This window comes from Pelmatolapia mariae, linkage group LG15 (genome assembly GCF_036321145.2).
Source record: "Pelmatolapia mariae isolate MD_Pm_ZW linkage group LG15, Pm_UMD_F_2, whole genome shotgun sequence".
Classification (NCBI taxonomy): Eukaryota; Metazoa; Chordata; class Actinopteri; order Cichliformes; family Cichlidae; genus Pelmatolapia; species Pelmatolapia mariae.
In genome coordinates, this window is record NC_086240.1 from 4,912,017 (window position 1) to 4,938,045 (window position 26,029).

At 41.5% G+C, this 26,029-nt stretch overlaps 1 protein-coding gene across 3 annotated transcripts in view; it reads left to right on the plus strand.

Annotated features, from left to right (window-relative positions):
* evlb (Enah/Vasp-like b) overlaps positions 1-26,029 on the plus strand; it is a 49,326-nt gene that overhangs the window by 9,067 nt on the left and 14,230 nt on the right. For 2 of the 3 annotated variants that reach the window (XM_063494803.2, XM_063494804.2), the window contains exons 1-3: positions 4,174-4,926; positions 23,070-23,238; positions 25,003-25,180. In XM_063494803.2, coding sequence (XP_063350873.1) covers positions 4,832-4,926; positions 23,070-23,238; positions 25,003-25,180 — 442 coding nt within the window. In that variant the 5' untranslated portion in view covers positions 4,174-4,831. Of the gene's footprint in view, positions 1-4,173; positions 4,927-23,069; positions 23,239-25,002; positions 25,181-26,029 lie in introns of those variants that run through there. The other variant, XM_063494805.2, reaches the window with a different exon arrangement.

The window sequence follows — 26,029 nt, forward strand, 5'->3', positions numbered from 1 at the left end:
ATGGAATTGTGTCTCAGGGCTCTTTGGATGATTGAAATCAATCTCGGACACCTATGATCATTAGTTTGCCAGGTGAGCCCAATTAAAGGAAAAACTACTAAAGAAGGATGTTCCACATTATTAAGCAGACCACCATTTTCAAGCAATATAGGAAGGAAAAATGATCTCTCTATTGCTGAAAAGCGTGAAATAGTTGAGTGCCTTGGATGTGTAATGAAAACCTTAGATATTTCACGAAAACTTAAGCGTGATCACCATAATGTAAGAGATTTGTGGCTGAGTCAGAGCACACATGGGTTTGTGCAGATAAAGGCACAATGATGAAGGTTTCTGCCAGACAAATACATCAGATTAAGAGAGCAGCTGCTAAAAGGCCATTACAAAGCAGCAAACACATATTGGAAGCTGCTGGTGCCTCTGGAGCCCTTCGAACCTCAAGGTGTAGGATCCTCCAGAGACTTGCAGTTGTGCATAAACCTTATATTTGGCCACCAATGCTCACAAGCAGAAATGGCTGCAGTGGGCCCAGAACTACAAGAAGACTAATTTTTAAACAGTCCTGTTCACTGATGAGTGCATTGCAACCCTGGATGGTCCAGATGGATGCAGTGGTGGATGGTTGGTGGACGGCCACCATGTCTCAACAGGGCTGCAACGTCAGCAAGGAGGTGGTGGAGTCATGTTTTGAGCTGGAATCACGGGGAGAGAGCTGGTCGGGTCCCTGAAGGTGTGAAAGTGACCTCTGCAAAGTATGTGGACTTTCTGACTGACCACTTTCTTCCATGGTAGAAAGAGAAGAACTGTGCCTTCTGCAACAAAACCATCTTCATGCAAGACAATGCGCCATCTCATGCTACAATGAATATTATATCGACCAGCCCTACTAGTTGGATATATCTTACATACAGTCTGTGAATACTCTAATCTTTTGCATTGATCTATGCTTTAAAAACCCATTTGTAAAGGTTTAATGAGATTTCCTGGTTTCTCTCTCTTTTTATTTTATTTCTGTTGATGTTCTGATCTAAAGTGTAACCTGTGAGCTGAATACGAAGGTTTCTGCTTTTTTGAATTATGCCCAGTGAGTCATTTTGCCAGGTGGACACGATAATGTTGCGGATGTGTTTCAAGCACCAACAAAGTAAAACAGGAAACAGGATATAGCATAATTTCAACTGACCACAAGTTGGAGTGCCACAGCAAAGATATTATTAAGCTTGAATAGTTTAATAACAAACATATTGCAGTGTTTGATTTGAAACATGTTTATACTTCATCATTATCATTCCACTTGGGTTACTGATTATCTGCAGTGGAACAAAGTATGTTCTTTATCCTTTTGTTCTTTCTCCAGCATTGCTTTACTTTAGGTCATCGGTTTTACCACAAAGCTCAATTACACTCTCTCCATCCTCCCTCCCTCCCTCCCTCTCTCTCTCTGTGCCACACACATGCATGCTCACACACACGCGCGCGCGCACACAGTCATGCTATGTGTTACACTGAAGGCCAACCCTCCTGCTGGATGCTAAAAATCAGGTTGCCAGGACTTACACTTGGCTTTATCGCACTCTATCGTTCGCTGTCTCACTCACTTGCTCACACACTCACTCACTCATTCACCCACCTAACAGGATGAGGGTGGGATTTGGTGGGGGGTGTATGACAAGACTGTACAGTGTAAGTGCTGACTGGTTGTCCTTTCACCCTTGCTATCCTGGCTTTCCCTCCCTCCCTTTCACCCAGGCATTTGACTCCCTCTCTCCCTCTCTCCGTCTGTCTCCTCCTCTTTGCTCTCCTCGCGCTCCACCAAATTGTTTTTTTTTTTACCCAACCTCCTCCTGTATTTTTGATAAGCAGAATATGATTGCTTTACAAAGAAAAGAAAATAATGAATGACTTCAACTGGAGTCACTATTCAGCCATCTACTGCTGCCATTTTAAAGAAAAGAAAAAAAAACATTCACACAAATGTTTTATTGCAAACAAGAAAGTGTCTGTTTGCTTCATTCTCTTCCTTTGCCTGTGCTCTCAGTGAGTCACAGTAAGATTTTAAGATAAAAATGATGGTGCAGATGGTGTGCTGCGACTCAATTGCGACATAATGCACTTTATTGATTTGACACTAGCCACTGTAGTGAGTTAGTCTCATATTCAGCTACTGGGAGTCTCTTTCAGAAAATAATGCTGCCATTGTGTTGAAAAGAAAAAACCCACGATGGGCTTTTCTCTTGTTTTAATGAGTTTTTGGGAATTATTGCTGGTATAATGCACACGACAATGAAAAGCAGATGCACTTGAGGAAATTGTGTAAAAAGTCAATTTAAATGAAAAAACACAAATCCACTTTTATTTTAGCTTCTAACAGCTTTAAACTGAAACACAATTTCTGGACCCAGTACTGTGGTGCATTATTCCATATAGGGATCTATTGAAAGTTAAGAGGTTCATATACATATTCATATACTTTTTCAACTCCTCCATTCAGTTTCTGCATGAGAAAGACTAAGGGGTAAGTTTGGGTTAGAAATAAAGGGTTAAAATTAAAAATGTTTAAAAACAGTTTTATGGGTTTGTGTAATAGTCATGATTAAAAAGATTGACTTTTGGTTTGAAAGGAGAAACTAACACATAAAAGTCAGTTAATTTCATGACCCATTAATACACCCCAGCCTCCTCCTTACAAAGGCTTCAAAGCCAAATACAGACTAAATATAAAAGACACAGGTAACGTATTGGAACATAATTTTAAAGCCTCAAATTTAGTGACCATATCTGAACTAAGTTTAGGTAGCTGTCAGCTAACCCAAGACTCAGACAGCTAGCTTGGTTAACAAGTTGGATTTATTTAGCAAAAATGCAGCTTAAAGAAAAGTGCTACTAAGAGAGAAACTGAGCAACTAAAAAATAAATCTATAAATAAATGCCAACATTGAACAAGAGTGAACATCACCTTCCTCTAAATCCACGCGAAAATAATGCATAACTTAAAGGGTCAATGCCATTTAATTTATTGAGTTATAATAGAAAAAAATCACCCCTTTCAGGTTTTTTTGCCCTCTTGTTGCCTGCTTGCTTCCTTTGACGACACTCCACTCAAAATACACCTTACCCCCACCTTTCACACCGGGGCAACAGTAAAAGAAACAAATTCCTGTACATTTTTACCAAATGATTATGTATCACAAACACCAAAACTCATGATTTCATAGAGGCAACAGAAGTTTGAAGAAGGCTGTCTGACGCAACTCACTGCAAGCAGACATTTGCATCTAACTTAAGGTAATATTTTTTCTCATAAACTAACAAATATGAAATTATTATCAAACAGGTATTAAAAGGACATGGCTGAAATTTCATTGGCATGACGATTTCTAGCCAAATGGCACTTTCAGCAGGCCCTAAACTGTGATTTCCGGTGCCGTCAGCACCAATTACAGAGTAAACCGTGTCATCCAGCAGTTCTACAGCCAGTTCAATCAATGAAATTGCCTGCTGGCAAAACACAGCAGGACAGATGTGGGTGGTGTGTGCAGGTTGAACTGTACTAGAACGAGACCACGGGTGTGTCTATTTTTGTGGCATGTCAGAGGATGCACAGTAAATGTGGCAGGGATTTATTGATGTTGAACTCACCCACCCAGCCAGGAGATTAGTTTGTGGCTGCACGCCGCTTACTGTACTTTGCTTGTAATCTATATGTGCTGAGATAGATGGGGCACGGGACATTAAAGAGGCAAACACTGGGCCTCGCATGCTCGAATTTGTGTGTGCACACTTCGTATGTTGTTGTATCCAAAGCCCCACCCAAGCCTGGCACTCCACCTTAGATCATCTGCGAGAAAAGATGGGAGCCATCAGATGAATTAAAATCTGTTGCTCCTCCTCTTTTTCCCCCCTCGTTCTCGTTCTCCCCCTCCATGCGGACTTACGCATCCTCGTCTCGGCCAATCCGGCGGCTGGCGGAAGAGAGCTGCATGGTGAGGAGGAGGAGGAGGGGCAGGACCAGCAGCCTCCGGGGCTGGCAGCCCGCTGCTCTTGTCACAGCTGGGAGGGGAGAAGGGGAGTGATGGAGAGAAGAGGAGGAGGGAAGGTGGGGCGTGGGGGTGTGGAGAGGGAGTATGGAGAGGGAGGAGGTAATCCAATGAGACACAGAGAGGAGAGGCAGTGTGAGGGCAACGCCTCACAGCACCGGGAATCTCTCTCTATCTCCATCTTGCTCACCCCCCACCCCGCCTTTCCTCTGTGTCTGAAGCGTAAAAAAGCAAAGGACTCTCATCTCCCATTCAGTCCTCTCTGTACGCTGAGGAGTGCCCTCATATTGAAAACACCTTTTTTCCCACCAAATGCTTCAATTTCACCTTTATTTTTACCAATTTTTACTTCTTTACCTGCTGCCAAAGGATGATTTGATGACCAAAAGTGACATTTTTTTCTGTTGACCTGCTGGGAGCCTGCATCTTTTACAGGAGTCATCTTTGTTCTAGTGCTCACAGTTGCTGACTGTACACTGGCAGTGGGGAAATAGGTTAGTGTGCCTATCTGGTGCTGGGCAGGAGGGCTGATTGAACGTTCAGTCCGCCAGAGGAGGTAAAGAGGAGGGAGATGCCTTCCTGGTGGTAGCCTTCTGTAGCTCTGCGACCATTCGAGGAGAAGGTGACTAGAATGCTCCCGCTGAACTCCAACCTCTAGCGGAAGTATCAGCGACGGGATTTCAGGGGAGACAAAGGAGGGGAAAAAAAGCAACTGAGGCAACAGACAGACATTTGTTTTCAGTTTCTGGAGTCACTGAACAGGGTTGACCTGTGTGCACCTGCTGTCCGCAGACACCATGGATATCAACCTTCAGTCTCACCGATTTTACTTCCCGCAGATCTACTGTGCTGAACCGGGGGCACAGCCACAGCTCACTGAGTTCAAAGTCAGGTAGGCATCCAATGCATGGTGGTGGGGGCGGTGTTTAGGATGGCATCCATCAGTAGATCAGATCCATCACTCACTGGTAAACGGTGGAGTCATCCGAGGCTGATACCTCTAATTGCTTTTTCCACGCAAATTTTACTTACAGCATCACGATTGCATCTTCCACCAGACCCCCAGCTGCTGCTGCTGCTGCATATGAAACGCTTTCTGTGTATGATGAGTGCTGCTGTGAGTGGCTCATTGCCCTTGCAGGGGGATGGGGCTGCATGCTAATGTGTTTGCTAGCTGTGCAGAAAAGTGTCAGGCTCCTTGGAGAAGCAGAGGGCATTGACAGCCTATGAAGGAGCTTGCCAAGTTTGGACAGAGGGACTGACAGTGCCACAGTTGTGCTGCATTTGCCGTCCAGGAATCTATCGCTTTCTTATCGGGCGCCTCTGTGGCTTCTTTTGTTCTCTTCCTTTGCGCTGCTCTCTTTTTCTTTTTTGCTACTCTCTTCTCTCCAATCGCAGCTGAAAGTGCTCAGGGTGGCTTGTTGCACATCCACAGTCGACGCCTGCCGTCGCGCTCACAGACGCATGCTCAGACGTGCAACAGCTTTCCTGCTCTTTGTCTTGTTGAGATGTAATTGTGCTCGGACGGAGCTATTGCACTCGGGCGTGCGAGATCTGAGACCTGATGCTTTGTGACATACATGAAAAGAAATAGAAAATAATCTTCAAGCTCTCCTTATGATGTTTGCCTCTCTCATCCATCATCAATCTTTGCATGCACAGCTTGAGATGTCGTTGTAATCTCGTGTGTGATACATTTGACAATTCCTCTGCTAACAGCTCTGATCAGTGCAGCTTTATGGGACTCAGAGCCAGAGTTTTGCCCCACTAAGCAGCTTTGACCTTGGCCTGGTCCAGGCTGGTGGACCAGCAGCTTTATTGGGCTGGAGCGTGTCACTGTCACAGCCTGGCCGTGCTCCCTGATGGCGCCACGGGAGTCTGAGGTCATTCGCAGCTAGGTAGCATCAGCGCAAGAAGGGAGAGGACAGAAAAGTGCAAAGTGAGAGCATCTGTTTCTGAAAGACAGAAAAGGAATAGCTCTAAGGCTTCATCCACTTTACTCGAGCTGTCGTTGGGCATGATGTCATTATTAGATTTTCGACTCTAACATATTGGCTCACATTTCATTTCTGCTGCATTTACCCAGGTTAGTGTTTGTAGTTTTATTGTTATTATTAATGTTATTTTCACAGTGGTTTAAGCCCAATAGACAGTTAAAGAGATTTCATCGACAGCGTTCCCACCCCTGTGAAATGTCCACATCAGCAAACCCCAGGAAATGTCAGTAAATATCAGCGTTTTTATGCAGACTGTAGCCTTAATGAAAAAAAAAGTAGTCTCGCACATTTCTGGCTGTGCCTCACATCTCTATTACACGAGGGACACACACACACACACACACACACACACACACACACACACACACACACACACACACACACACACACACACACACACACACAAACCCTGTGTGCATTTGCAGAGATTAAAGAGGTTTAAAAGTGTAATGTGTTTTCACAAAACCAATTCAAGCCCATAAGCAATATTAATGTTTCACAAATCAGATTTTATGCAATGAATACTCGCTTAGAAAAGCTGAGCGTGGATTTGATGCACATTCATACTAAGACACTGCCGTATCTGTTCCTGTGTACACTAATCACTTTCACTCATTTTCTGGTAGTCTCCATGTTGAACCCCGCAAACAATAAAATCAGTAATGGGCAGCTTTACAAAGCAGCATCTCTAACTATATTCCTAAAAGGGTGGGCTTAAGCGATAATGAAACCAAGAGGAGCAGAGAGAAAAGAGAGGGAGAGAAAATATTAGACCAGTGGGGGGTGGAAGGGGGAGCACTGGTAAGCAGAAAGAAGAGAGAGTGGAAGCGTGAGGCAGATGGATGGAGGTGAAATTAGAGGAGAAAGGAGAAACCAGTGTGAAGGAGTAAAAATGTGGCTGTTTGAACATAGACTTTGGTGTGGCATACACCCTGAAAAAAAAACATGTACAATGGATGCTGGGATATTAGCATCAGCTTCATAGTGGCCAAGCTGGGTAACTAGAGTATAGCCAGATAACCATGACAACCAATGCTGGCCAATTCATGAGACCACAGATACGTATACAGTGCATGTATACATAGCAATGCACACAGGCTATGCATACGAACAACAAGAGAGCTTCTGTTTCAGTGCCTCCTGCAACTACAAAAAAACCCTTCTTATTTATTGTGCAGACCCAGTGCACCGATATTTATTAAAGAATAATAAATCATAGTTGCAGTTTTGGATATCCCTCTTAGTATAGTCAATATGCCAAATCTGTATATTTTAAGCAACGTCCACAAATAAATTGTTTGTCTGTCTTCCACTGCAACCAGTTCTGACTCACAGCTGACCCCAGGCCTGGCCAGAAGCTCCTTCTTGTCTTTTTATAATGTAATGTTTCTAATGTTAGTGTTGTTGCACTTTAGCGCTAATTTTCAATGTGAGGAAGACAAAAACCAACAAAAGTCATTAAAATCATTAAAAGCTATTTGGCTAGGTTTAGAAGGAAAATCAAGGTTTGAGTAAAATATATATTAAATACACATAAAAGGATAAACTCGGCTGACTTTTCCCCCAGTTTAAAACTTCTGATAAAACTGTGATTTTTCCTGTTTTGGCCTCGCTCTTTATAGAAATGGGCTTTTCTGGCCAACTCTCCCCTTCAGCTCTCTCTCTTCGTTCACCTTGAAAGCCTCAGACTTAAATCCAAGAGCTGCTGTAATGTAAGTTATTGCTTGAGGATTAAGTCATGGGATGAGGGAAGAGGCTTTCTGTTTTTCAGGGTTCTCAGAGGAGACTAAATGTCTGCGTTGTTCCGCACCGTGGCCTGACAGATTAGTGATGGAGTCTACCACACATGCATGTCAAACATAAGAAAGCTCCAATGGAAATCTGTGAAATATTCTAGGTCAGTGACTCTGGTGACTGATGATCTTTGACACAAACAGGAAGGATGCTACGGCTTGTTCACAGGATTGAGTCGCCCAATTACAGACACTTGCGAGTATGTTTTATGCAGACTGTTAGGATTTTCCATGGAGAGCACTTAACCTAATGGCCTTTAGCTAATGCTCAACTATAAAAGGGATCATATGTAAACATGTCTGTGCTGGGTGTAGTCTTTGTGTGTCGGGGGGTAGGCAGTTAAATGGCATCATGGGTGAGAAGGAGCACAGCCTCTGGGCACAGCTAAAGCTTTCTTTTTTTCCTTTGAGGGATGGGAAGGTACATATTTTAGACGTTGCCAGTCTTGATGCTCTCACCTTCAACCTCCTCCCTGTTGGGAATTTTTTTTCCCTACGTCAAATGGAGATGCATGCATTTTTTAAAGGTGCTCCCACTTCTCGCTCTATTTCCTGTCTTCCGTATCTCTCTGCCTCCTCGATTTATCTTTTTTGTTTCCATCTTAATTTCCGATTCTCTTCTGTGATCCTCCTCTTTTCTCTTCCCTTCATTTTTTCTTCATATTCTTGCCTTTGTCCTCTTCTTCCTCCTCTCAGCATGAGGTCATATTGCCTCTGTCCATCCATTTGAGCCCCTGGGTTGATCTGCAGCTTGACTGACCTCCCTAAATGCATGCACGCGCTTACCAGTGGCAGACAACCAAGTTTTACTCCTCCAATATGTTTACAGCAGTGCACAGCTTCACTTGGATAGAGACAAGGGCAGCCTCGGGCTCTTTACTGAGTATTAAAGATTCCAGCAAATGCTCATTAGAGTGAAATCAAGGTTCCCACGAACAACTAGCTAGACAGGAAAGTCTGGCTTCTTGCTGCAGCCTTTAAATCCACACCTGCAATAAAGATGAAATGCTTTTTAAAGATGGGCTTTAGCATTTGGGAAATATGCTTATTTGCTTAATTGAAAATTGATACCACTCTTACACGAATAAAGAATAAATAGATCCACAGCCAGCACTCTGCATAGCTTGAAGAACGTCATATCTTTAGCTTTACAGGTACTGACATGTCATAGCTATAAAGTTCTCCATACAAGCAAATATGTTTCCCTAAAGTGTCCCTGCAGGTCTCACATTTCATCTTAATGTATCTAATCTCAAATCCCATTGTTTGTTTCGGGCTGCCATCCACTCATTGGGGATCTGTTGACTGTGTGTTGTCTCTGTCAGTGCTGTTATGTCAGAGGATTTAGCTTGTGCCTTGCAGAGACATAAAGGACCATCCGAAGTCTTAAATCCTCTGTCGCTGAGGTTATTTTTCAACTTTCTTCTGTCACTATAATGTAATCCAAGCAGGGTCAGACGGAGACAATCCTCAGTTTAATTCCATTGTTCCACCTGGTGTCTCGTCTCTCTGATGGGAAGATAAGTCAGAAGTGTGCAGGATGGTGTAAAGGCAGTGGTTTTGCTGACTATAAGTCCTTACAGCTACAGACGGGAATGAAAACCACTGTTAATATCAAGGCAAGAGTTTCTCATCCGCTATGCTGAAAAATGCATGCAGGTGTTGGCCAAACATGAAAGTTGAGAGCACCTAATCTTAAATTAAACCTCCTGCCCTGCCCAGCATGATTTCCCACTGCCTTTTCAGAGACTCAGCATTAGCTCTCAGGGGTAAGGAAACTCTTAAATGCTTTATGCAATCATGCGGCACAGCCGTAAAAGAAACCTTGTGCTCTCTTCGCAGGCTTTCAGCTGGTATTAAACCATAAATTCAGACCTCTTTCTTGGCACCACATCGTCGTGTTATTCCTTTCGGCTGTCCCAGCTGACCTCTGCGGACTGCCGGAGGCGTTCAAGGCATTATTTGGTGTTGGGAAAGTGAACAACAAAACCTTCACAGCAATGAATCATGAACACTAGGCACATCACGTAGTTGGATGTAGTTATAGTTTATAGGTCTGCATTTACTGTCTTTTAGGGACAGAGGTTAGAACTCATACAATATTTCACAGCGGCACATACACGGACTTCCACTTACTCAAATGGATGCACCCTCAGATGCACAGTTGCAGCACTGAGAGACAGTCATTTGATGAGACAGGGCATTGTGCGCGCTGTAATTACAGAGCACGCTGTCTGTAGGCTTATGTTGCTGTTTTTTTAATTCATCTCTCACTGCTCATTCATCTTTTCTTCCCAGCCATATTTTCTAGGCCAAGCGAATATTCCACTCCAGTTGTCATGCCAACAGATTAGCGTGCTCTTGCGTGGTCTCAGCAGTAGACTCTAGGAGTGCATGTGTGTGCACGTGATCTTCTGAGTGTGTGTTTGTATGCATCTTCTCTGTGGGGTCGCCGGCTCTGACATGCATTCAGATACACACGAGCTGAATATAATCAACTGTGTGTTCACACAGTCGTACACACAGTGTTTGAATAAAAAGCTTTTCATTATCTAATCTATCACACGTCATGTAGTTATTTAAACTCATTTTCCTGAGCATACCAGCGTCACCTCTTGTCTTGGAAAAATGGAACAGTTAATATTTGGGCTAAAAGCACAGACTATATAGACACAAAAAAACCACAATGTTACCTTGTGGTTTGTGGACCTCTATTAAATATTGTGCCTGTTGCCATCTTAAATTTTTTTTTATGTTTTTTTGCACGGCAAAGTTTTTAAAAGTACTACTCTATCTGCTGATACTAATTAGCTTGGCGAGCATTGTAAATTCATAACAAATATCTGTTAATTAATGCAAAGTAAAATACAAATAAAATGAGGAGCAAATATGTTCTGTTAGTACAGTTAAGCACACAGCAACGCACATTTGTGAGACTGGACTAACTCTATAAAACAGATCACTAATTTGAATTAGCTGAGCTGAAGTCCTAGCCTGCTAGGCTATGCCATGTTAGCTTTCAGGCTTTTCTGTGGAACCAGCTCCCAGTTTGGATTTGGGACACAGACACCCTCTTACTTTTAAGACTAGTCTTAAAACTTTCCTTTTTGAAGAAGCATAGTTGGGGTTGGCTCAGGTGACCCTGAAACCTCCCTTAGTTACGTCTTTGAAGGTTCTTAGTCATCCAGGTCATTGTAGTCTAAGAAGCTTGGAAAGAAAAGCGTCTGGACTTCTTTAAGTTGCTTGAAGACGTTTCACCTCTCATCCGAATAGCTTCTTCAATTCTAAGGTCAAATGGTGGGGAGTCCCAGATTTAAGCCCTATGGGAGTGTCCCTCCAAGAGGGACAATGGACCCCCTAAGGATCCTCTACCTAATCACATCTCATTAGGGGCTTTTCTTTCCAAGCTCCTTAGGCCTGGTTCTGCTGGAGGTTTCTTCCTGTTATAAGGGAGTTTTTTCTTCCCACTTTCGCCAAACGCTTACTCATAGGGGGTCGTTTGATTGTTGAGGTTTTCTTGGTGTTATTGCAGGGTCTCTGCCTTACAATATAAAGCGCCTTGAGGTGACTGGCGTTGTGATTTGGTGGTATATAAATAATATTGAATTGAATTATTCTACCATTCATGATAATACTAATGATCAATGATATAACAATGCCACATATTTACATTCCCTATCACAGACAACAGTGATAGTAGCCCAGACATGTCTGAGGGCAAGAGCAATATGTCACCTTCTTTAAAAAAGGGATTTACTAACATGCTACTTCAATAGTATGGAAGTGGTCTGGCTACAAGTAGTCAGACCTTTAAAAGTACTTGCAAGAAAACTGTTCCCACTAAACGTGGAAACAACAAACTGGTTTCACCATTTGAGACAAAAACACACTATTGAGACAACCTGTGTATGCACGCACATGAGGAGGAGATACTAGAAGCTGGTTATATGTGACCCAAAAGTTAAAAAAGAAACAAACAATGATTATAGCATCGCTGGAGAAAACAGTGGATGGAAATTAGTTATGCAGTTATGTGTTTTATGGCCAAAAATATGATGAAAACACACAAGTGGAAAAGGAGGTCTTTAAGCAAGTGGTTAAAAAGCTCTAGCAAAGACACAACATCCCAGGGAGACCTTATTTGTTAAGCAGTTATGTTATACTTGAACTTAAAACTTTCATGGAAAGCACCATCTCCTTATGTCCTTACGTTTGTCTTGTGCTTTGTTACTACTGTTGCAATATGATGCTGCTGGCACTTTGTGGCAGTAGATTCACACTTTGAATTAGGTACCCTGTCATCAGTGACAACAGCTCATTAGAAAAGAAGGATGGAAAATACCCTTCATTTTGTTTGTACTATCGGTGACTGCTGTCTGCAAACTACAGTAAAATATTTTCTCTATATAGTCATAAATATTATTGCAAGTTTGCTTAAAATATCACGAGGCTATATAATCCACCCTTATACTACAGTGCATTGATATGCACCTCACCCAAAACATAAGGAAAAGGTTTAAAGTTTATTACAATCAAAACAATATCCAGATCAAGACTTTCTGGATACCAAACTACAAACTTTTTAAAATCTGATGTGGTTTTGGGCATTTTAAACATGGATATAATTTTTGGAACCAGTCGCAAGTGGCCACTTGTGGCACACACTACCATGTTCTTTTTCATGACTATTTTTCTTTAAATGTTGCTTAATGGAAATGTCTTTGTATGTGTGTCAGTGGTCTAAACAGGGAAGGGTTTGCTAGACTACGATTCACAGTCGCCTGCAGAAATTGGGCCAGAAAGAGAGATAATTTAAAACTCTGTCTCCTCAGAGATGAACTTTAAAATCCGCTGCTCTATTTTGGTTCTAATATGCCATGTCATATCCAACAATAATAGCTATTACTGAGTCACATACAGCAGTTTTTCATGAACCCTAGCTTAATAGCCAGTATGTTTCTAAAGAGTCATAAGATGTTGCTCTTGTTAACCATGACATTTACAAAGCCTGAATTTCACACATGAAATTTGTAACCCATGTCAGTCTGGGTTATTTTTAGGCTTTTCCTTTGCAAGTTGAGCACTTTGGTTTGTTTTATTGCTGTTTGTATTAGAGCAGCAGGCTGTTTGACAGTCTGCTGTCTGCTCAGGCCCATGTTTCTCTCTTCTGAGTCTTCTGTTTGACTCTCACTGCTTCACTTTTCGGCCAGCCCCCACCACCACAGCACCACCAAAACCTCAAATACGCAGGCAAGCGAGCTGCTTATGTAAGCGGCCTGCATACCGGGCTGAGAGTTTACTTTTCTCTAGCCCATTTTTCACAGATATATACAAAAGCACGCTTCCATGGATAAACATGAAGTGATTTATACCATGGGGTGGTAGACACACTCACATGCACACACATGCTTACAGAAAACAAGAGAGGTGTTCTTTTAGAATTTAAAAAGAGCCAGAATAAAAATTTAATTCGCCGATACCTTGAAGCTGAAGGACGTGTATCACAGACATCTTTACTATTTCATTTCCTGACGTCATATCAAGTATGCACAGGCATAAATAACAATTCATTTTTATTTCAGATGTGTTTTCAAACATGATACGACTAATCCTTCAACACACGATCACATAAACGTAACTTTACTAATCATATAATGTTTTTTTATTTTAAAAAAAACAATGGCAAGCTAACTCTGTCTTACTGATTTCGTTCACAGTACAATGCAAAAGTCTTGAGCCACCTCTCATTTCTTGAAATTTTGCTTACTTTTGTCATTTTTGAGAATTGGTCTTAATAGAGTAAAGAAGGCATGTCAGACCTAAAAAACTATCTACATTTCATGAACACTATCTGAAAGTCCTGTTCCTTTAGAAAGAGGGAAAAAAAATCATCTAAAACAGGACCTGAGAGATCCATTTGTGATTCACTGAAGCTTTATCAGAAATGATATCAATAGATGGAAGTGAAATGGGTAGAAAAGACTAAGGTATGCCAAATTAGATTTTAATTCAAAACTGAATTGTATTGAAGCAGTGCGAGATCTCCTTGACAGAGAACTGAACAAAACTGGCAGTGAGAGTTTTGCACTGTACTCTATATTAGTTGGCTTATTAGCTGATTGCTATCAGAAAAACAGCCAAAAAAAATGGAATCGTTTTGTTATTGTAACTTTAATATAATCTAAATGACATATTTTTTTAAGTATTTCATTTCTAGTTCAGCATTTTAGAATATGGCTTACTCCCATTAAAAAGTTGCCCATGAGTGTTGAGGTCCTTTAGCAGATTTGTTTTCAAACACAGAGAATAATGCATGTCAAACCTTTTTGATTAAAAGAAAAAAGTTTTAGGAGAAGCGCAGACATGTTCTGGTATCCAGTACAGCAGACTCTAGCTTCACTAAAACTGCAGAAGCAACTGGGAGAAACTCCTCGAGCCACTGATTGTGCATATTCGCTGTGTAAATGGGTGCTTGCCGAGACACTGGGATAGGTGCAGAACACTTAACCAAAGTGGCTCCTCATCGTGCCAACTGGCCCCAGTGGTTGGATTGCAGTAGAACACAGTTTATCCTATTTTCTATGAAAGCTGAGCTTTAGTTCAGGCTCGCTTTGCTCTGACACGCTTATAAATCTTTAAGCTGTCAGCTGTTCTTCTCTCTGCCTTATGCAGCTTTGATGTTTCATGCAGCGGACGCTCACATGTGCAGAAATACACGCGCATACTTGTTTGCACTCTACAAGAACTTCCATTGTGCACCATTTTTGGCCACTTCGCAGGCAGAGGATTCTGCATCATTCTCCTGTCTAGGAGAACAGAGAGCATTTTCTAAAGGAGTTAGACAAAAAAAAAAGACAAACAATTTGTGGTGGCGATTGTTCTGCCAGCTAACTCTCGGGATTTGGCTGTTCCCCCTAAGCAGCTGCCTGCGGGACAAAAAGACACTTTCTGAAAGCTGCCTTTCTCCTCTTCTACTTAACCACAAATAGAAAGAAAACAAAAACTTTAGTACCTTAATTTATCCAGTAATCGAGCATAATAAATCTCCTTAAAAACCAGTAAGGCAGTGGGAGAAATGGGGAAGAGTCACCAGAGCAGCAGACAGTAATATTAGCTAGGAATGTTGGAGGGATTTAAACCTTAGTTTGGAATTAATGGAGCTGCTTGCCTGGCTGTGTTTTCCTCAAGGTTGCTTCTGCAGCGTGTTCAGGGGCTACGTGAACACGACTGTTGTTTTTGGATATAAGGAGCAGCACAGCAAATTGGAGAACCAATATATGCTTTATAAACGCCTAAGATTGTGTGTTTGAGCCAATTTCTACACCATGATGTACTGTAACCCTCACCTTTAAACATCCAACACACAGATACACACTGATATTTGATACTAAAGTCATCCTCTCTGATGACTAAGCACAGTCAATTACAGTATGTGTATGTACCTTTTTACTGCACTTAAAAAAGATTGCATCAATAGTGTGTGGTGTGCGGTGTTTTGAGTGCCCTGTTTACTGGAAAACAGCACTGAGTCTGTGTCAGTGGTGGCGTGTTATCAGGATGTTTATTATGCGTGTATTAACCTCTTGGTCCGCTTCAGCAGCATCACTGGACAAGCTAATCCATCAAATCAGTTTAGAACATTTTGATCCCCGAATGACAGTCACTGCTGCCGGACAGCACATTTCCATTCATGGACTATAGTGTCATCCAGTTTGTTTGATTGTGTTCTGTAGATATGGTTTTCAAAACTCGGTGAATTGCAAGGAAAAGAGTGCAGAAAATCCTCAGCGAGCAAGAGGAATGAAAAGATTTTACAGTTTTGATGGGATTAACTGCTGTTGCGTGCAGAAGACAAAGAGAGAGTGCATTCATTAAAAGTTTGAATGCACAGAAGAAAATTAGACAAATTTGTTATTACATTTTTTTGTATCATATATAGACACTCAAAAAACTTAAAATATCTTTGGATCTTTTGACCATCTTCACATAGGCGCCTAAGCCATGAAAGTGACCAATTTTTAATTCTATCTTACACGTAAAGTCAGATATTTTACTTATATATAATGAAAATCAAAGTTTGGAAAATGCTGTTGTCTTAGCTATTATACAGTTTGTTAGAAACTGAAGAAATACTTTATTTTATTAAAATATATCATAATTAAGTAGCATTTTTCCCTTGTTTGCCTCCATTTATCTCCTTATGCCATCCTGGTATTCCTATTTATCCATATTATATATTCTGTATTTATATATGTGTATATGTGTATATATGGTATATTTATGCATATATCCTTACTCTCATTTCCCTTTATTGTATCTGTAAAATGCAAATTCTGTCGGTGCTATGCTACTGGAAACTGAATTTAATAAAGTTTCATCTAATCTAATTTATCTCTTTATAATCTGTATATGAAGCTACGTTTAAATTAGAAGTTTATGGGTGAATATGCCAATAATAAAAGTCAGTCAATAATTTTTCCAACATTGAAATCTCTAATGCAGTTTACAAAACTGCTGTTCTGTTTTGTTCAGTTAGTGTGCGATTTCTCATTTCTCACAATCAATGCAAAGTTTAAATTTAGATTTTGCTAGACGAGTGAGCACAACTTTAATCATACTAGGGCATGCAGTACTTGGAGATTGTGGCACAACCAAAATTATTGCAAGTAATTGCAATAAACTTGTGATCTTGTTGCCTCTGAATGCTGGCTTGGAAGACAGTGACCAGGTCTGCAATGACTCGTACACTGCAATGAGTCATTAAAAGCGAGGTTTAAAGAGGGATATTGCGTGTTTGGGGAACTCTAAGTTCTTGTCTAGCAGAGCAGTGTGGGGAAATGACTTACTTGTAAAAAAAGGCAAACTACACTTTTTGTTGTAGATTTTTCTGTTGTGTACAGTCAGCTGACTTGTGCTGCTTCTGCTGCTGTTTCTGAGGTTTCCTCTCTTTGTGAATTCACCAAACTACATTCTACAACACGTACCCCAACATGAACCATCTTCTCCAAGCAGGTCCTGTTACTCTGGAAGTTATACTTCCATCATTAAACTCTCTGTTGCAGAATTCTCTCATCTCATCTCTCATCGTTGCATCCAAGATTTTGCATTAAAAGTTCATCAGATTCCACTCAGCAGTCCTAAACTTAGAAAAGAAACTCTTGTCTTCCTTTCCTGTCTTCTCTTTCTTACATCTTCCTGATCACATATTATCATTTATTCTTCCCTGGGAAAGCTAGCACAAAAACGGTTGTGTCACATTTGTCTAACCATTTGAAAGGCTGAATTTCAAATTGACTGTCACTTGTAAAAAGAAAAAAAAAGTTTCTGTTTATGCTTCCTCTTCTTCTCCAAGGCTAGATAGATAGTCAAGTACTGCGAACACACATGTATTGACATCTGGATCATGCACACTTCTCAGTGATGAGACAGAAAAAAGGATGTGTGCGGGTGGGCTTGTTTAGTAGCTGAAACATCAGAGCCATTAAATTAGTTAGTTTATTACTCTAGTGTGAATGAGTCATCACGTTAAAGATTAGTTTTCACTTTTGTCAGATTTTATCACTATCAACTCAAATTTGCCCAAAGTATGACATGATTATTGCTTTCACAGTAAACATCAAACATTACTTTAACTGTTTGTTCAGTAATTGTGTCATCAGTCCTCTGTGCAAAGGCCTATGACCTGAATGAGGAAGTGAATCTAATCATCTTTGCACAATATGATAGGAACTTAAAAGTTTGGTCTGCAGGGCCAAACAGGGCCGGGGCCAGTGTTTGAGCCACTTTGAAAATTTAGCTTCACTGCAGTCTTCATACAGCCATATTGGGGTTTAGATAGGAATCTGTACTGTGCGCACACACAAATTTGCATAAAGCTACAGCTATTTTAGGCAGATTCTTCTTTGTTGTTAGCGCACCGCTGCCTTGAGCAGCAAGGCCCCAGAAAGTGGAGCAGCACAATAGCTTTGATGTTGTGATGTCTGCAGGGTGTTGTACTGTAAGAGCTGCAGCCAGTATACTGAGAGAGACAGGGACATATATGTATATATGTGTGTGTGTGTGTGTGTGTGTGTGTGTGTGTGTGTGTATAAGACTTTCTGACAACGCAGATTACTGCTGAGGACAAAACCTGAACTGACACATTGCAAATGCTCAGAGCTAAACGTGTCGACGGCAGTTCACACAGGGAGAGTGGCACAAAAGTTAAAGACAGAGTGGACTGACAGTAATACTGCAGATATACTATATTGTTAGCAACAGCTGTAAAAGATGTTGTTTCCCTTCTTGGGTTGCTGACTCATAGCATTCCAGTGGTAGAAAAGGTCTGATGAAATCCTAAATGCATATTTTATTCATCTCAGAATGAATCACTGCTGTGCGAGCTGGTTTTTCTATCTCTGCTCTTATGCTAAATACCATTACCGAGCAGTTATTGTGCTAAATTTAAATTCCACCTCCCTCTGGTTTGGCAATTCATCAGCAAAAGAGAGGATCAAAGTGCTAATTATGTTTCATGCCTCAGCTTTATTTATTTATTTTTAATGTGTATCGCATCTAAAATACTTCCCTCTCCTCTGCATATGTATATTTTTTTTTAAATACCTGTGTTTCCTCTCGTCTGACAGCTTTGCTGTTCTGCTGTTCATGTCAGATCAGACGAGTCACACCAGAAGAGTAAATCTAGCGCGAGCACACAGGAAGCTTGGCACTTGGAACGTAACGCTTTGACTTTGCAGGTTAGGGTGCACAAATGTGACGGAGCCAGGTGCCAGTTAATTGAAGGATCACTGCAAAACGCTTATGAACAGCAATCACTCGCTCACACGCTGAGCAGATCTTCAAGAAACAGATAAATCTGTGTGGGAGAGAGGCGAGATGAGAAAAGCCAAAGACCAAAGTGAAAGACTTTGAGTTGGACAAGCATCTTATTAACCCTTACCTGACCTGAGACCCAGAGGAAAAGCGCCTAATGGGCACATTCTCTTTATTTTTAAGACAAGAAAATGAATAGGAGGCATACATGGGTGTTTCTGGGGCATAATTAGTCTTCACTCCTGCAAACATTCAGCAGCGTGAATGAATAATTCATGTGTTTATCATTACACACTCATTAATCTGACCTTAGACACTCAAGATGACTTATTAACTTGATCCCAAAAAAGCACGCGCAAAAGCTAATTTTATAGTTTCTGTGATGCAATTTTATGTTAGAGTCATTTAGACTCTCAGGGTTGCATCATTTAGCTTTCTGCTCTCCTTAAAGATCGGGACTCTGACTTTCTGCTGCATGCCTCATTTGAGCAGCATCAGAGGATTCTGGGAGAAAAGATGCAGCAATAATGCAGCAGAGCCGGTCGCTGTCAGTGTTTATGTTGCATCCCGTCGCCTATGGGTGCAGTCATCATTGTCAAGGTTACGTTACTCAAAGTCACTGAGGGGTGAAAGCATTTCTGACCTTGGCCTGTTTACAGCTTCAGCTTCAGAGCTCGGCCAGAGCTGTTATAACGCTAAAGAAAATCATCTTTGTACGTAGAGGCAAGGCTGTAATGAGTGAGCGCCCTTTGCACTTGTATATAATCCCCATACACCAATCACTGTGCTCTGCAAATTGCACCATTTCTGTGGAAGCGACAGGAGGAGAGGATTCCCGAGCAGCTCTCCGAGATTTCTCTGTCTGTCCCTGTCAGCTTGAATTTGCCGTAGCTCTGGCTGGGTGCATTCAGACCCAGGACGATGGCATTTCGAGTGCACGCGTGTGCATGAGTGTGTGCTGACAAGGTAAATTCAGAAGCATCTTATTTATTCATGACATTCCTGCAGTTGTGCGCATGCGCAGGTGTAATGTGTGCAAGTGTGTGTGTGTCAGTCAGGAAAAACTTGTTTTCATGTCACCCACTCCATCCTCTTCTCCCCGTCTCTTCCGCTTTTCTGCTCAAGCCTCCTTTAGCTCAAGAGCCTCATTTATTCATGCTTCTGGGCCCTTGATGCCATTTTCAGCTGGCAGCCGAGCACTCCTTTTTAAAAATTAACAGAAGTCAGTCGAGTTAACCGAAATAAATTAAACACGTCATTGTCCTGCTGGGTCCGGTGCTGAATTCAAGAGTGCACCAAAACGCAAGACAGCATCGGTGTAGATAACAAGCTATAACCTGAGAGAACATCATTAATGCCTCCAGCTTAAAACACGGGCAGCAGAGCAGGGTGTGAATGGTCTTTGTCATCTTGTTTGAATAGATTCTAGTCCTGCAAGTTTTTAGTGTCTTCCCACTGCCTCGCTCTGTCACTTTGAAGTAAGAAGAAGAGTTGGTATTGTTTCTGTTATTCCAGTGTTATCCTGGTGCTTTTATTTTCACAGATACTTTTCTCTTTACTGGATCAAAGTGTTTGCTCTTTGATGCTGTTTTTTTGTTTGAGTCAGGCACATTATCTCGCAACGAGCATCCCTTATCCCGAGGGTTTAAGTGAGGGATGCTACAGCACTACTAACAGTGGGCTGTGAGTTCAGTTTCTTGATCATTAATATGTAAATTGTCATGATTATTGATCAATGGCGATGAGTACCATTCAGAGAGTTGGGGAACGGCTGCAATCACAGCACTGTAAGATGGTGAAAGATGTACACTTGATTCAGAGATGGTCTTTCCCTTTTAAATGGCCTCCTTGACTCCCTGCTCAAACCAGCGTTCCTCCCTGACCAGGATATGCACATCCTCATCATTGAAAGCGTGGCCACTAGGGTGGGAATTGATAAGGATTTAACGATTCTGATTCCATTATTGATTCTCATTGGCTCCACTTTAAGAGTCACCACCATCTCTAAGCAACGTATCAAAGATGTTACATTCACGCAAATTAATTACATGCTGAGTGTTCAAATGTTTGTGAATGTTGTAGGTGTTTCCTCTCTTTGTTGTGATTAGCGACGGGGTCATTACTCAAAAAAGTAATAATTGCACACAGAACACTTTTCTTAAAAGTAATGCAGCACATTCCCAAAAGTTGATTCTGTTCATCTGGATGTAGCGTTTTTAGTGGGAGAAATGTTTTGTCACTCATCCAAGTGACTACTTCAGTCTCAGCTGACTGTAGGTTTCCCCAATCTTATAAACACATGGCAAACATATGTTTCTACCTGTAGTACTCACACTTTTATGTGAAATAAGTCAACTAAAGACACAGCTTCAAGATCAAACACACTTGGTCAGTGTTGTCAGTGAGATTGGTCTATTGTTGAGGTTAGGTTCGTCCTGTAATCTCTTATGAACTACCTTCACTGCTTCAGTGACTGGAACACAAGTAAAGATAGATGTAACATCATATGAGACGATTGTTTCCTCCATAATTGCATCTCTCATCTTGTGGATGTTGTGGATGTGGTGTTCAGAGCTGCCTACCAACAGGTTGAGGATCGAAGCCAGAAACTTTGAGGTGTTATAGGTAACTGAGTTGATCATAGAGACAAATGGTCTTAAAGGTACACCCTGTTTATGTATCTTCGGTAAACCATACAGACTTGGTGTAGCTTCCCCTTAGTATAGCCTGTGGTATGAGATCTGGTCATTGTCTGAAAAAGCCATTTGAATGAGTGACAAAACATTTCTCCCACTGAAAACTCCCACTGAATTTTTGCTATAGCCATAATGTAATTGTAATTTTTTTTTAAAAAAACTGTTTAATATCTGTCTTTATGCTAAGCTGTTATAATAACCTCCAGGCTGCAACGCTGCACTTAGACTTGAGATAATCTATCATCTCATCTATTATCAACAGGGCAAATAAGCCAAATGTCAGCCTATTCCTTCATATAATATCCCATCAGTATTTCCCCCACCATCATGTATGATACACTCTTATCTGCACCATATGCTGCCTCCTCTCACACACTCTAAAAGCCAAGACTTTTCCCTCTTTTCTCCACTGCTCCTCTTTTCTGACGCAGCTCTTTCACAAGGCCTTAAGGCCTGATCCACTAATTTTAGCTTGGCGAGGAGGCAAAGACACAGATGGGACTCTTCTTGTTAATCTCATTTGCAAGTCTAAATTGTTTCTGTTTCTCTCCTGTGTTTTTCCATTTATCGCCTTTTACCGGCACCTTGATTGATATTGTGCAGATACGGAGCACATGACCTTTTCTGTAGAACACATGGAAATGATCGTAAACAGTGCATCATCACGCTCAGTGCTATTTACAGTGTGCGTGTGTGTGTGCATGTGTGTGCGTGTGTGTGTGTGTTTGAGGAAAAGAGGGAAAGAAGGACGACCTAGGGGGCTGTGATAACACGATCAGATAGGAGAGCAGGCAAACCCAACCTAACACTGGAGGCCACACAGACACACACACACACACAGACACACACACACACAGACACACACACACACACACACACACACACACACACACACACACACACACACACACACACACGTATTACAGTCCTGCCTCATTAAGAACATGGGCAGATGCTGGACGAGTGCTTGATTACATTTGGATTAGACCATTAGTGCAGGATTAGAAGACAGAGTTGTTGTCTTGTTCGGCATAATTATCTCACTTAAATCCTCCGATTTTACAGTTAAAGGAAAGTTTGACATTAGACGTCCAAATTGCTTGAAAATGACTTTCTTCTTCCTGCGCTGACAATATTTTCACCCTCCTGACCCACTGAGTGTTTTACATGATAAAGACTCAGCAGCTGTCTAAACCAGTGGTTAAATTTTTTTTTACTTGTGACTAATGAAACATAAAGCCTCTTGAATTTATTTCCTCAGGACAAATCCGTTCATATAATGGATTTCATTCATATCATTAACGCAGAAATATTTTTCAATGTGCTCGTGTGCAATGCTGTCCTTTGTCGACTATAGAGCTGAAGCCTAAACATGTGATGTGGACACATTATTTGTTACAGTGTCATCATCGATTTTCTTACTGGAGAAACTTATTATGGAGGCACGCATCAAATACTTCTAGTTATTGTTTTATAACGTCTCTGTCTGATGGTGGCAGTTTATGATAGATGTTTTTGCTCTGATTTTTAGTGGTTTCTGATATCTAGACTTGAGGGGTTAAGAAGGGAAATGTTTAAGTCCAGTCACAAGCTAAAGCAATTACACCACAAACTAGAAAGAAGAGAAAGAGGGGCGAAGCTGCTTTGGGATTAACTCTGGAACTGATAAACTCTCTGCTCCCCACATATGACCAACTCACCATGTTTCTCTCTTCTTTATTTTAATGTTTCCTCCAGTGAGCAGAGTATCTGCCAGGCGCGGGCCTCTGTCATGGTCTACGATGACACTAGCAAGAAGTGGGTGCCCATCAAGCCTGGCCAGCAGGGATTCAGCCGCATCAACATCTACCACAACACTGCCAACAATACCTTCAGAGTGGTGGGAGTCAAACTGCAGGACCAGCAGGTAAGAAGTGCAGATGCTGGAGGTAAACTTGTTGCTGTGGGAGGATTGCAAATAGTCTGGATTGTGACTATACTGAAGGAGAGTGAGAACAGTGGAGAACCAATGAAGTCTTAAAAATTTCTTCAGTCAAAGTCTGTGTGTGTGCGTGCTTCAAACCTCGTGAAATCTTAAAGCTCACCCGCCTCCGCTGTGACTTGAGTGAAATCTTCTTCACCGTCTGTCAACCTCTCCAACAGCAACAGCTCATTAGCACTCGGCTCTTTTACACCGCCGTAGACGTGTTTGGCGATAAGACGCGGAACACATGTAAACAGCGGGGTTATCAAGCACAGCAGTAATCACAAACTGACAACTACAAAGATGTCTGAAAGTGGCAGAAAACCTACAAAGACTCAGAAAATGAAAATGGAGATTAAATAGCCAACGGGATAACTTTTTCTTTTTTTTCTTTTTTTGGGGGTGGTGGAATCTGGGGGATCGGAGCCTAAACCAGCTGCCATAGGACGAGAGGCTGGGGTATACCCTGGACAGGTTGTCAGGCTTTTGCAGGGCTATCAAGGATCATTTCAAAAGTTAAATATTAAACAACTCATTTAAAAAAAAGGTTAACTAACAGAACCCACGCCAGCCAGCTGATTGCATTAAGACACTAAGACTTGGACTGCTGAAGTTCAAACTGAATCAATGTGCAACATAATGGTGAAGAAAGGTGATTTAAGTGATTCTGAACATGACATGGCTATTGGTGCCAGAAGGGCTGGTCTGGGTATTTCAGAAACGGCTGATTTACTTTCCCACACAATTATCTCTAGTTCACAGTGAATGATCAGGAAAAAGAGGGAAAAAAATGGTGGACAAACAATACACCTTTTTCCCTCACTGTGTGTTTATACACCTCTCTGCATTTAATTATTAGTTATTATTAATCTCTGGCTCTCTTCCACAGCATGTCTGTGTCCTGTATTCTTCCCCACACCCCCAACCGGCTGCCCCCCCCCCCCCCCCCCCCCTGAGCCTGGTCCTGCTGGAGGTTTCTTCCTGTTAAAAGGGAGTTTTTCTTTTCCACTGTTGCCAAAGCACTTGCTCATTGGGGGTCATATGATAGTTGGGGTTTTCTTTATTTTCTTTGTATTATTTTAGGGTCGAGACCTTACAATATAAAGTGCCTTAAGGCAGTTGTCGTTGTGATTTGATATAGATATAAAACTGAATCGGATAAACTCACTCAATTGGATATAAAATCACACAGCAGGGACTAAGTATTAAAGAGAACATGATACAGATGTCTTCTCTTCAGATGGTACTGTGAATTTTGGAATTAAACTCAAAAGAATTACCCAGCGCTCAAAGAGTTAAGTAGATGTCAGTGGGTAGCTGTAGAAAAACAAGATATAAACGACAGCATTTTTTCACAGCTGTGTTTCCTCTAAGTTACAGCTCGTGATGTAAGCAACATAAAATTGAGAAACACAATGACTATTACAAGCTGTGCTGCTCTCAGACACAAAAATGTTTTATCTTTATAGTGGCGCAAAACACAGCTCACTCAGAATCCACAAATCCTTCCAAACAATGCAAGTTATGACCGTGTTGTATGTCTATGGGCGCGCTGCCATCTGTGGGTTTAAATCATTTTTCAGATAAAAAAAAAAGAGAGAAATACCCTTGAAAAATAAAAACTCTCCGATAAAAGCGAAATAGTTTCCAGTGTTTCCTAACTGATGACTGCCTTTCCTGCATTCTCCCCTCCCTTGTCCTTCAAAGGTGGTCATCAACTACTCAATAGTGAAGGGTCTCAAGTACAACCAGGCCACACCAACCTTCCACCAGTGGAGGGACGCCAGGCAGGTCTATGGGCTCAACTTCGCCAGCAAGGAGGAGGCCACCACCTTCTCCAATGCTATGCTCTTTGCCCTAAATGTCCTCAGTGCTCAGGATGGAGGTGCGTTTTCCCGCAATACAAGACGCACACATGCACACACACTTGAAAAATGGAGGATGTCTTCTTATTTCATTTTATTACTCGACAGTTAGCTCCACTTTATTTCTCACAGATAAGCACTCGGCACTTTTAATTCACAAAACAGGGCTGAACATGTGTGACTTAACATGGTGGGCAAAATGGTTAAAATGGGTTCAAATATCATGTCATCATGGGTATGTGAGATTAGCTCTCCCTGAACTTTCCATGAACCAGCAGAGATGATAACCACCCTCTTACATTGTTGATGTACACGTGTAGAGTGATAGTGTGGTGCAAATTAGTGTCGAGCAAAATTCAGAGTGTAGCTCTGAACAGTGGGCTGCTCAACTGCTGAAAACTGCTGGATTGGGTGGGCGATATAGTGGCAAAATCATATCACAATATTTCAAGAAAATGTGTGATATTTCAGAAGATATAGGAAAAAAATACTGAATGCTTCATTGATGTTTGTAGTAATTTTAAAAAGAGCAACTTTTTCACTAAGTTGTTGCACATTTCCTTATTTTAAGCGTGGATCTATTGAAATGTGAACACAAAAGTAGCCTAGGTTGTGTTTACCCTTGAAATTTCAAAGTAAAAGTGTAAAATGACTGCTTAACACTTTAACAATAATAATAATTAAAGTTAACCTTGTAACTCTTCAGGAGCCTGCATGATATTGTCACATACAATATCATGAGTTGAGCTTGGTTTGGGCTTTTTAATTAGCTGCTTAAAGCCTTGTTTGGCGGGCGTGGTTTGTGGCGCGGCTGAGGTGGAGGCTGACAAACCTGAGGTGCATCAGCTCGTCACACCTCCCCTGCATAT